Raw genomic sequence first — 12,579 nt, 5'->3', positions numbered from 1 at the left:
TAGTCCTAGCTACTCAGGAGGCTGAGGTGGGAGGACTGATTGAGGCCAGGAGTTTGAAGCTACATTGTGCTCTAATCAAGCCTGTGAATAGCTACTGTATGCCAGCCTGGGGAACATAGTGAGACCCCATCTCTGAGAAAAAAAAAGGTAGTAAATGATAAAATTGACTAGTATCTACATACATTTTATACACTTGTGACATACCTAACTTTTTCCTAATTTTTCTTTATTTCTAGGCCATATGGTTCATCTGTGAGATTTTTCAAATTATCAGAAATCACCAAAAATTTTTCAAATATACTTATTGAAAAAATCCTTTTATAAGTGGACTCATGCCATTTAAACCCGCATGGTTTATTCAAGGGTTGATCGTGTGTGTGTGTGTGTGTGTGTGTGTGTATAGTGTATATATGTATGTGTGTATGTATGTATACACACACACACACGCAGAGGATGGGAGATAACCCCTATACAAATTCAGGAGTCTCCGTGATCTGGAGCGTGTTGAGATATTACCTCCAAGGTAGAAGACCTCCAAGATGCTGCTCCTGGTACTGGTTACCATCTAAAAGGAGGCACAAAGCTTACAGAAATTTTTAGATGTTGGAGGCAACACGAGCTTCCCATCATGAACTGGACATTATCTGATCCACCAAACCATAAAGCTGAGCATGCACAGCAGCAACACATTGTCAAGTAGATGGCATATAAGACGTTGAACTTGAGCAGGTTTGGAAACCATAAGTAAGTTGCGCATGCAGGTGACTCAGATTCATTGGAGACCATCTCCTTTGGTTGACAATGTTTGGCTGAAAAAAAAGAAAAAAGAAAAAAGAGACCAACTCCCGCTCATTGCTTTCTTTCCTCAAGCCATACCTGTGGTCCCATGGGAGCTGCTCACAACTGAGGAGAGAGCTCAGGTTGTCTACAGGTGCTTCTGCACCACACGACGGCATCTACCCAAAGAAGACAGCTGCAGCATTACAGCCCCACCCAGTGGTGGCCCCGAAGGACAGTGGTGAAGGGAAATCCTCCCAGTGAGCAGAATGGTGAGTGGTACGTGTGGTTGTCTACTCTGTCCTGATTAAGAGACATCCAGACGTCTCATGGATGGTTGCTAACAGGATAACAGTTTGGCTAGGTGGTCAGTGACTCGAAAAGAAAAGGATTGGAAGATTGGTGACCAGGAGAATTGGGGAAGAGGGATGTGGCTAGATCTCTGTAATGGGTACAGCACTCTCAGAATGAATGTAGAGATTTGCATCTCACATGACTGCTCACCCACGGGCCTCCGCTGCAGAGCGGGTGGGCAGCATGGCATGTTCTGCGGGTGTCTGCCAGCCTTTCCCCGCCATCCAGTGGCTGCTCGATGCGCCCTTGTACAGGATGCGTGGTGGCAGGGACGGAGGCTGTGCAGAGGGTCAGCACAGAAGTCCTCTGGCCAAGGCTCAGCTTGCTGGCAAGTGCTGGTGCAGAATTTGCCGCAATGGTTTTAAAAGAGGGCCCTGAATTGTTTGACATGCCTCTCACTGAGAGGGAACTCTTTAACTCCTTCCCTTGAATCTGGGTGGGCCTCATGGTGCTGGCAGACTCAGTGTCTGGCGCAAACCCATTCCTCATAGATGGTGCCTTGTCACTGTGTCCCCACAGAGTAGAAGTGGTGAGGGATCTCTCTGGGATGTCTTTTATGAGGGCATTAATCCCACCCATGATATCTCCACTCTCTGATCTAATCACCTCCCAAGGCCCCATCTCCTAATACCATCACCTATCTGATTAGGATTCAACATATGAATTTTTTTTTTTTTTTGAGGCAGGGTCTCACTCTATCGCCTGGACTAGAATGCAGTGGCATCATCATAACTCACAGCAACCTCAAACTCCTGGGCTCAAGCGATCCTGCTGCCTCAGCTTTGTAGTAGCTAGGATTACAAGTGTTCACCACCATGCCCGGCTAATTTTTCTACTTTTTGTAGAGAGGGGGATCTCACTCTTGCTCAGGCTGGTCTCCAACTCCTAGCTTCAAGCAATCCTCCTGCCTCGCACCCGTGCCCTCAAAGTGCTGGGATTACAGGTGGGAGCCACCATGTCTGGACTCAATATATAAATTTGTCAGGGACACAAACATTCAGACCATAGCATCAAGTCTTTCTAGCTAAGTCTTCCCAGCTCAGACCCTAGACACTGTAGAGCAGAGAAACAGCAACTTCCAAATACTGACCCACAGGACCCAGGAGCACAGTAAAATGATTGTTGTTACGTACCACTAAGTTGGGTAGTTTATTATCCTGTGGAAGAACATACGGCAACGCAGAGACCAACACTGAGCTGCTGATACAGCACCTTTCCCTGGGGACACTTGCCTGGGGGACGTTTGATTGTATGAGACGCCTTCCATCACGGAGGGACTAGAGATTTGTCCTCCCTGGATTAAACACAACTTCTGAAGTTGTATTTTCCTTCCCTTCCTCATCTGTATGTTTGTAGAGCGTCCTATCACTGCCATGGTATTCTGCACAGCATTGCTTCTGATCAAGGGATTTAATTCCCAGTAAAAGAAGTGACCATGGAATCAACCCAGCACCAAAGTCTAGTGTTTTCCAAAAGGTTTATGTAGAAAAGTTGACATTAGGGAAAAAGTGGCTAAATGTAAATAAAGTCTATAGTTTAGTTAATAGTACTGTATCAATGTTAATTTCTTAGTTTTGAGAAATGTATCAGTGCATAAGATGTTCAGGGAAGCTGAGTGAAGGGGTGATGGGAATGCTCTATACTTACTATCTTTGCAACTCTTCTATAAATGGAACATTATTTCAAAAGAAAAAGAGACTTTGTATGAGGGGTCTTTAAAAAGTTCATGGAAAATTCATAACTTGAGAAACCTATACATGGATTTCAATTTTTTCCCGCCAAAATAAACTCATGTAATACTAACTTGTTATAATATGTCTGAGCCAGATCTAGCGTGAGGCACTAGGAAGGATAAAACAGCAGTTTGAAAAGAGCCCCTGTCAGAGCAACATGCATTCTTCTAAAATTGAAGCAAGAACAAAGACCAATTTATGGTGAAGTTTGTTGGAAGAATGGTGAAATCATTGATGATTATGAAGAGTTTATGGGGAAAAGGCCCCCTCAAAATCAGCAGTTTACAGATGGAGAACTCCTTTCAAGAAGGGATGAGGCAATGTTGAAGATGAAGCCCACTGCAGCAGACCATCTGCATCAGTTTGCAAGGAAAAAGTAAGTCTTGTTCATGCCCTGATTAAGAGGACCGATGATTAACAGCAGAAACAATAGCCAACACCACAGACATCTCAATTGGTTCAGTTTACGTAATTCTTACTGAAAAATTAAAGTTGAGCAAACTTTCCACTCGATGGGTGCCTAAACTGTTGCTCCCAGATCAGCTGCAGACAAGAGCAGGGCTTTCAATGGAAATTGTATTTTATTTATTTATTTTAATTTTTAATTTTTTTTAAAGACAAGAGTCTTGCTCTGTGGCTCAGACTGGAGTGCAATGGCATCATCATAACTCACTGAAGCCTCCAACTCCTGGGTTCAAGTGATCCTTCTGTCTCAGCCTCCTAAGTAGCTGGGACTGCAGGTGCACAGCACAGTGCCCAGCTAAGTTTTAAAAATATTTTGTAGTGATGAGGATCTCACTATGTTGCCCAGGTTGGTCTCAAACTCCTGGGCTCGAGTGATCCTCTTGCCTCCGCCTCCCAAAGTGCTGGTATTACTGGTGTGAACCACTGTGCCCAGCCACAATGGAAATTTTAAACAAGTGGGATCCAGATTGTGAGGCGTTTCTTTGAAGAACTGTAGCAGGAGACGTAACCTGGCTTTTCTAGTACCATCCTGAGGAAAAGCCACAATCAAAGCAGTGGCTGCCAAGGGGTGGGTGTGGCCAGTAAAAGCTTGAGTGGACCAGTCAAGACCAAAGGTCGTGGCAACGGTTTTGGGGATGCTCAAGGCATTTTTCTTGTTGGCTTTGGAGGGCTAAAGAATGATAATAACATCTGGTTATTATGAGACTGTTTTGAGAAAATTTAGCCAAAACTTTAGCAGAAAAACACCTGGGAGAGCTTCACCAGAGCTTCCTCCACCGCAACAACGCTGCTGTCATCAAACAAGGGCAGTGCTGGAGGCTGCAGTGGGAGACCAGCAGGCAGCCACCCTGCAGTCCTGGTCTGGCTCCTCTGGCAGCTTCTTGTTTCCCGATCTTAAAAAAATCTAAAAAAGGCACCCACTTTTCTTCAATTAATAATGTAAAAAAGACTGAATTGACCTGGCTAAATTCCCAGGACTCTCACCTCTTTACGGGTGGACTAAATGGCTGGTGTCATTGCTCACGATAGTGTCTTGAACTTGGTGGAGCTTATGTTCAGAAACAAAGTTTATATTTTTTATTTTTATCTTTTCATTCCATTTTTCCTTGAACATTTTGAAGTCTCTTCATACATTGTGAAATGGCTTGATTGAGCTAATTAACATATGTGCTATTTCATGTACTTATTTTTTTGTGGTGAAAACTCTTAAAATCTACTCTCTTAGCAATTGTCCATAATACTATATACTTCTTGGTCAGTAATGCCTAGGCCAAAAAAAAAAAAAAAAAAAAGAGGCCATGTGCGGTAGCTCACACCTGTAATCTCAGCACTTTGGGAGGCCAATGCAAATTGTTGAAAGAAGATTTCTATAGAAAATGAAACATTTCTGTGTGATATCATGTTAAACCAGAATGACTTGAATATTTCTTTGCAAGGTAAAGCTAAGTGTATATATATATATATATGATATGTGGCAAAAAATCCAAGCATTTTGAAAAAAGCTGTCTTTTTTCAAAACACTTCTTGAAAAGGAAATATTGATGAACATTTTCCCCAATTAGCAAAGTTCATTGATGAGCAGGATGATATATCTGAATCATTTGAAGAATACGCAGCTGTTACAGACATATTAATTGGAGAATACAACGAAAGCTTCACTGACTTTGAGAATCATGTCATCACACTCAAATTAGTATTTCAGCCTCATCTATTTGATATCACCAACACACTCAAAGAACTACAGATAGAATTGATTGAGCTCTCAATAGATGACATTTTAAAGTCACTGTTTGATGTTAAGAAAGATCCAACTAAAATACAGAAAAATGCAGTAGAACACCCAGGCCTTTGGCAACATGCCTGAAAAACGATTTGTTGCTTGTCAACCACTTTTTGCTGCGAATCTGCTATCTAACCCAAATCAAGATGCCATTAAGGTCACAAATGACTGATGTGAATCTAGAGGATCAACTGAAACTGTGGACCTCCATACTGCAACCAAATATTCAAATGCTTTCCAACAAAAAGCAGACACAACGAAGTCATTAAAAGGTTAGTTAACTTTAATATCTAATTGAAGTTTATTGAATTCAGCCTTATTTGATCACAGCTAAATTAATGCAGCCTTTCAGCATGAAAAGGTTGCCCAGCTCTGCTTTAATCTTTCTCTGTGGGTGTCCAGAGACTCATACTTCATTGCTTATTTAGAAGAAGTGAGGCAGCCCAGAGGCAGGAGTCCCACCTGATTTTCAGATGGGGGTTGAGTGTCAGTCATGTTTGTACTCAACAAGTTCAGATGCTGTTAGCAGCAGGAACAGATTTAAAACTTGCTGTGGCTTAGCACAGTGAAATTCATTTCTCACTCATGTAAAGTCCAGCTTCCTTGGGGAGAATCTGCTTCCCAGGTCACTGGGAGATTTAGGCTGACAGGTTCTGCCATCTTCAGCATGAGGCTCCAAAGTTGCTCTGGGTGTTGGTGTCTAGCTGGTTAGGGGGAGGGGAGGAGGTGGAGGATGGCATAGGAGGTTTTCGTGGTCTGAGCCCAGCAGTGTGCACACGTCTCTCTTACCCACACTCCACTGGTCAGAACTTACTCCCCTGGCCCCACTAGATGCAAGGGGTGCCAGGAATTAGAGCTCCTGGCTGGGCAGCCATTTCCCAGTACTAGCTCTGCATGATGGGAGGGAGCACAGGTTTGGTGGACGCTGGTCGCCTCTCCCACACGGCCTCAGCTCAGTGCCCGGCACACAGTTGGTGCTCAGTGAATAGCAAAGTCCATTAAGTACGTGGTGTGTGGCAGGCACTTCCTAAGTGCTTTGTAGCTATCAACTCATTCTATTCTCACAGGAACTTGTAAGAATGAGTATTTATTTTTAATTTTAATTTTTATTTTTGTACAGACAGGGTCTTGCTCTGTTGCCCAAGTTAAAGTGGAGTAGTGTGATCATATATCAATGCAGGCTTGAACTCCTAGGCTCAAGGGATCCTCCCACCGCAGCCTCCCAAGTAGCTGGGACTACAGGCATGTGCCACTATGCCTGGCTAATTTTAAAATTTTTTGTAGAGACAGGGTCTTGTTATGTTACCCAAGCTGGTCTTGAACTCCTGGCTTCAAGTGATCCTCCTGTCTCAGCCTCCCAAATTGTTTGGATTACAGGAATGAGCCACCACACCTGACCAAGAATGGGTATTGTATTTTTATTTTTTTAATTAAAAAATTTTTAATTATTATGGGAACATAATTTAAGAGCTTCATTTTACAGATGAGGAGATTGAGGTCCTCCAGAGAGGCCCACAGAGAGGTCCAGTAACTTGTCTAGGGTCACACAGCAGTAAGTGATGAAGCCTGGATTCAAACCCTGTAGGCCACCTAACCACCACTTGATATTGTAGTTTCCTGCAAAACCATGTTGAATTGAGCTGATTTATGAAAAAGAGATAATGGATAGGAATGTATTTTGTAAAGATGTAAAGTGAAATAAAGGCATAGGGGGTTTTGATGAGGACCTGGGACATTTATGGGGCCCCTGCCATCTGCCAGGCACTAGGCTCTCTCTCATCCAGGTTCTCATGGCACTTGGCACAGACTGTGGGTTTCATCTTGTTGTCCCCAGGCCTGTCACAGTACCTGGCACACAGGAGGTGCTCAGTATACATTTATCAATGGAGTTTTAAAAAGCACATGCTGGGAACTAGAGAGAAGAATGAACCAGACACAGCTGTGTCTTTAGGGAGCTCAGAACTGGAAAGGCAGTTATAAAAACAGTGACTGTGATGGGTGAGAAACAAGAGTGATGGAGAGGTGGACAGGTCTACTGGAAAACACAGGAATAGGCAGGGCAAAGAGAGCCTTCTCATTTTGGCCATCCATCCATCCACTCATCCAACACATATTTACTTAGCACCTACTATGTGCTGGGTACCACTGTTCTACATGCTGGAGATACAGCCATGGACAAGCTGGACAGAGTCCTCTTAGAGCTTTTATTACAGTGGAAGAGACATTGCAGGTGAGGTCGGCTGAAGAGGGAAACCAAGCCAGGTGAGGGGAGACAGTGTGGCAGGAAGCTGTGTCACTGAGTCAGTCCTCCCCCTCCTCTGATGAAGAGACCCAGGCCTCCCTTGCCGGGTGGCGCGCCCAACCCATTTGCCCATCATTCTTTTATCAGCTTCCCTACTGAGCATCCACTCTGGCTTGGGTCTGGGCACACTCAGTGGGGGGCGTGTTCCCTGATTACAACCCGCCTTGTAATCATGTGCATTTCTTTGCACAGGCTGGATCCTCCCTCTGGACTGCCCTCCTCCACCCTGCCCCATCCCACCTGACCAGCGGCCCTGAGGGCCTTTCCCGCTCCCAGAACCTCGCAGTCTTCCCGCAGACCAGGGCTCCTCCCAGGCTGGCTCCCGGCAGCCCTGCTGGAGGCGGGGCTGCTTATTGTGTCCAGCCCCCTCCCCAAGCTCCGAGAAGGTGAGGACTGGGTCTGGTTCATGCTCTGCAGCTTCCCAGGGAGCACTCACTGCATACTTGTCCCCTGAGCCTTTCTCCTCCTGAAGTCAGGTCCAACAGAGCAGAGTCTTCCAGAGCTGAATCCCCAGAGCCTAGAACAGGGCCTGGCAAACGGTCCAGTGTAAGATAAATATATGCTGATCAAACGAATGAACGAATGAATTTATAGAACAAATCAAGGCAAAGCAAGGTCCCCACGTTGATGCCTTCCCGGCCCAGGGCTTCCCCGTCCCCCCTTTACCACCCAGGACGGGCTACTGCAGTTTGCTGGCCAAGTGCAAAACGAAAGAGTGGGGCCCCTTGTTGGAAAATTAAGAATTTCAAAACGGCAACAGTAGAACATTAAAGCAAGAGGGAGAGAGAGTCTGCCGGGTGCCCAGCCCTGTGCGAGCGCGGGGCTCGCCCGGGAGGCCGCCAGGAGGCTCGCAGTCCCCAGGGTCGCTCCCGGCTCCTCTCGGCGACCCGCCGCTGGGGTCCGGCCCCTCCTCTCAGGCGCGCCCCACCTTGGACGCTCTTTTGCGAAGCTTCCCGGGTCTCCTAGCCCCGCGGAAGCCGCCGCTCCCGGGAGGCGACGCGCGCCCGGCGGGTCCCCAGGGCTTCGGAGGGGCAGCCGGGCGGTCTGGAGGCCGGGAGCGGCGCCCGGGCCCCCGCGGCTCCGGGCAGACCCTGGGCGAGCCCCTCGGCCCCCCTGGCTGAGGAGCAGCTCCCCACTGCCCTGCAGGAGGGCGAGGGATGGTCGTTCTTCTTGAAAAGTGACTCAGGTCTTCTGCGTCTCGCGGCCCCCACGGAGAAACCCACAGAGACACGGCCCCTCCCACACGCACGGATCTGGGGGCCCGCGCCCCCCCCCAGCCGGACACGCCCGAAGACAGATGGCCAGACAAAGAGCGTGACCTGAACAGAGGAGACACGCCGCAGAAGGAGGCCGGGACAGACAGACTCGGGCGCGCACACCGACTCCGGGTCCCGGACGCGGAGCCTCGGGAACAGCCCAGAGCAGCCCCAGCCCCGCGCCCACCCTCTAGGGCTGCCTTGGGGAGACCCCCTCATTTCCAGCCCCCGAAACCCCGGGAGTCACCTCTCGCCATCCAGCGATTCCGGGGCGCCGGGGGCGGCGGGCCGGGGCGGGGGCTGCGGGCGGCGGTGCGGGAGGACGCGCGGCGGCCGCGGGATCGGGGTCCGGGAGCCGTCCCGCGTGGGCCCCGTAGTGGGCGGGGGCGGCGGGGAGCGCGTAGAAACCCGGGTCCTCGGGAGTTGGGGGGGAAGTGGGCCGGGCTGGCACCGTGACTGAGGGCAAAGGGGCACGGGGCGAGGGCAGGCGTCGGGCGGCGGGGTGAGTGGGGCCGGGGGCCGGTTGGCAGAGGGCATCGGGGCAAGGACAGGCGGCAGGGGTAGCGGGCGGGGCCGGCGGCAGCCGCCCCCGGAACGAGACGGCAAGATGCCGGAGGGCTTGGGGGCGCCCGCCTTGCCCAGGGCAGCCGCAAGCGCCTCGGACGCGGGCCCGTCGGGGCCTGCGACCTCCCCGCGGCCCCAGCTCGCGGCTCCCGAGTCCCCGCGATCCGCGGAGTCCCCGCGGCCCCCAGGCTCGCGGGCCCCTCGACCGGCCGCCGTCCGGGCCACCTTCCCGCAGAAGCTGGCCGAGGCGCTCAGCAGCCAGTACGGGCTGAACGTGTTCGCGGCGGGGCTGCTGCTGCTGCTGGCCTGGGCCGTGCACGCGGCGGGCGTGGGCAGGAGCGCGCTGCTGGGCCTGCTGAGCGCGCTCCTGCTGCTGCAGCTGCTCTGGATGCTGTGGTACGTGCGCCGCAGCCGCGCGCACCGCCGCCTCCTCCGCCCCAAGGACACGCACGCGGGCGCGCGCTGGCTGCGCGGTGAGTCGGCGGCGCGGCCGCCACTGTGCCCTGTCCGCCTTTTCCGCTTTGCCTTTCTTCTCTCGGCCTTCTCAAGCCCGGCCTCACAGCGGCCGCTCTCTGCCTCCACGTCGCATCAGCAGAGCGACGGCGACACGGATTCTTCAGTCTGTCCCTGGCTTGAAGCCATGCAGCGCTTCCACTGACCCCACGATGGGGGCCACCCTCCCTTGCCTTGGCACCCAAGGCGCTCTAAGATCTGGCCCCAGATGGCTTCTTTCGTTTTATCGCTTCCTTTACCCTTATCCTGTGCCCCAGTCCTTCTCAAAGATCTTCAGTTCCCGCCAGAGTATTTCACGCTTCCTTGCCTTTGCATATTCTGTTCCCTCCTCCTGGAATGTCTTTTCCACCCTCCCACCTGTCCGCCTGCTTTCCAGGACTGGGGTCAGGCCTCACCCCACCCTTCCTTTCCCGACTCCCTACCCTTTTCCCCACCCTCGGTGGTTCTGACTACAGCCCTCTACCCCTCACTGTGCCCTGCTCTTATTGACACATCTGTCCCCTCCACCCCACTGGGAGAGCTCTGGGATGTTTGTCTCTTAGTCCTGGAGCCACCTCAGGGCCTGGCATGGGGAAAGTGCTTGGGCAAGGTACTGGATCTCCTCTCCCACCCTGAACCTTAGTTTTCACATCTATAAAATGGGATCACACACTGGATGGGGTCCGGTGACTGCCAGAACCCCTAGTTCTCCTTCTTTCCATGTGCCTGGCAGGAAATGCTCCTCACTGCCCCGGGCCACCCCTGCTCTCTCTGTGAAGCTCTTTTGGTCCTTGTCAATTTCTGCCTTCTGTTCTGGCTGTTTGGATATGAGCCTTATTATCCAGATGAGTTTTTAGGTTTCTTAGATAGGAATTGTATCTAGTTCATCTTGGCTTTGGGAAAATTTGAGACCATCCCAGGGTGGCCCAAATTCCTGTTCTGGAAATGGTTGTTTTAGAGAGGTTCATGGTTTTGTGACTCTCCATAAAGGCAGTGAATGCAGTGTTATTTAAAGAAACAAACAAGGCACAATATGTTATTTTACAATACTGACTTGCACAGACCAAAATCTGTGACACACACAGGCCATGTCCCTATGCTGTCCTGTAGTGGAAGCATCCTTTCTTTGTCCCTCCCTCCCTTCCTTCTCCTCCATCGTTTCTTCCTTCCTTCCCTTCCTCCTCTCTACTTACCTGTTCCTTCATTTCCTTGCCTCCCTACCTGCTTTCTCCTCCTTCTCTCCCTCTTTCCCTTTCTCTCTTCCTCCCTCTCCCTTCTTTCCTGTCTCTCCCTCCTTGCTCCTTTTCTTCCTCTCCCCTCCCCTCATCCTTCCTTCCTCTCTCCTTTCTTACTTCCTTCTTCTATTCCTCTCTCCCCCATTCCTCCACCCTCTTTCCCTCCTCTTTCTTTCTTTTCTTTTTAGGCCACAGTTATAGTATCCTCTCTCTTTTTCTTCCATCCTCTGTACCCTGTTCTTCGTTCTTCTCTCTCTCCCTCCTTCCAGGATGGGAGCCCGAGTCCATGGCTGAACAGATATGCCATTTCCCAAGACTGGGAAGCCAGAGGGAGGAACAGGGTGGGGGGTGCAGAAGCAAGGTTCTCTTGTGGACAAGTTACATTTGAGATGTTTTTTGGACACCAAATAGAGAGGACATAATGAGGCAAGATGGAGAGAACACGTCACGTAGTAGGTGTTTGGTAAACAGTGGCCATTTAGACACTGGGTGAGTTGTGTCGTAATAATAGAACCATTTGGTATGTGGACCATGGGAAGAGTGTTGGCTCTGGAAGCCATGGCTTGAGGTCTCAGCTCTAGCACCTGAACCTTTCTGAGTCCCAGTTTCCTCATCAGTAAGATAAGAATCCCAGCTGCCTCTCGGAGAGGAGCTGGGAGATGCTGAGAGAAAGCAGTTTGCAAAGCACTGGCCATTCCTGCAGAGGAGCTGTGGGTTCATCAAAGAAGCAAGAGTCTAATTAGGAATGTCAGGAGGCCGTGGTGCCAAGGGGAAGTGCCTTCAGCCCCAGCAGCACTGAGGTTTCCCCTGGAAGCACAGCTGGAAAGACAGGTTTGATTGAGGAACTTTGTTCTGCCCTGGCGCTGGTGACCGAGTCTTAGATCAACAAGGAGAAGGCAGTTCACTCAGGAAGGGGAGTGGTGATCTCCAAGACTCATCCTGGGAACATTAGGAGCAAGTCTTGCTTAACTGCATGCGTTTTCTTACATATGTTTTTGGATGATATTTCTGGTCTAATGGAAACATAAACATAATGTCAGGATTTCAGCATCAAAAAGAGAATGTGGCTGCCAAAAAATCAGATCCAGGTTTGGGATTCATTGGAAGGAAGTTAGACTGCATGCGAGTGCCTGGTCTTTCCTGAGCATCTCATGGGTCTGTCTGTATAGGAGATTGGCTGCAGGAGGTCTCAATCTCCTGGCCTCTACTGATCCTCCCACCTCGGCCTCCCAGAGTGCTAGGATTACAGGCGTGAGCCACCGCGCCCGGTCTTGTGGCGGCAGGAGGAATGAAAAGATGTTGCATCCAGGAGAGGGAAGGATGCAGGGGTCACAGGGTAGAAAACGCTGCTGCTGCCTTGCACCTGTCAACTCTGGGTCATCCTTTGGCGTTCAGCAAGCAAGAGTCACTTCTGGGAAGCCTTTCCTGATACTTTCAGACCAGGGGCAGCCTCCAGGTTGTATGTTCTGGTAGAACCCTGCTCATTTTCTTTCCAGGGTTTATCAAGCAGGAGGTTGTATTATTCAGTTGCTGTTTATTGGGCTAATGGACTCCTGTGTGAATGTGCTTACCATTGTATCCTGTGCCTAACAGGCACTAAGTGCCAATCAGTATCTGCTGA

The 12,579-nt window shown here is 50.0% G+C and overlaps 1 protein-coding gene across 1 annotated transcript in view; it reads left to right on the top strand.

Moving 5' to 3' along the window:
- Positions 1–9,230: 9,230 nt before the first annotated feature.
- The window catches only part of OTOP1 (otopetrin 1), a 29,084-nt gene continuing 25,735 nt past the window's right edge, over positions 9,231–12,579 (top strand). Inside the window, exon 1 of the mRNA XM_045528537.1 lies at positions 9,231–9,704. Coding sequence (XP_045384493.1) covers positions 9,275–9,704 — 430 coding nt within the window. The 5' untranslated portion in view covers positions 9,231–9,274. The remainder of the gene's footprint in view (positions 9,705–12,579) is intronic.

This window comes from Lemur catta, chromosome 17 (genome assembly GCF_020740605.2).
Source record: "Lemur catta isolate mLemCat1 chromosome 17, mLemCat1.pri, whole genome shotgun sequence".
In the NCBI taxonomy this organism is placed as follows: Eukaryota; Metazoa; Chordata; class Mammalia; order Primates; family Lemuridae; genus Lemur; species Lemur catta.
The sequence above is the reverse complement of the archived record's forward strand: the minus strand, read 5'-3'. Positions and strand labels throughout refer to the sequence as shown.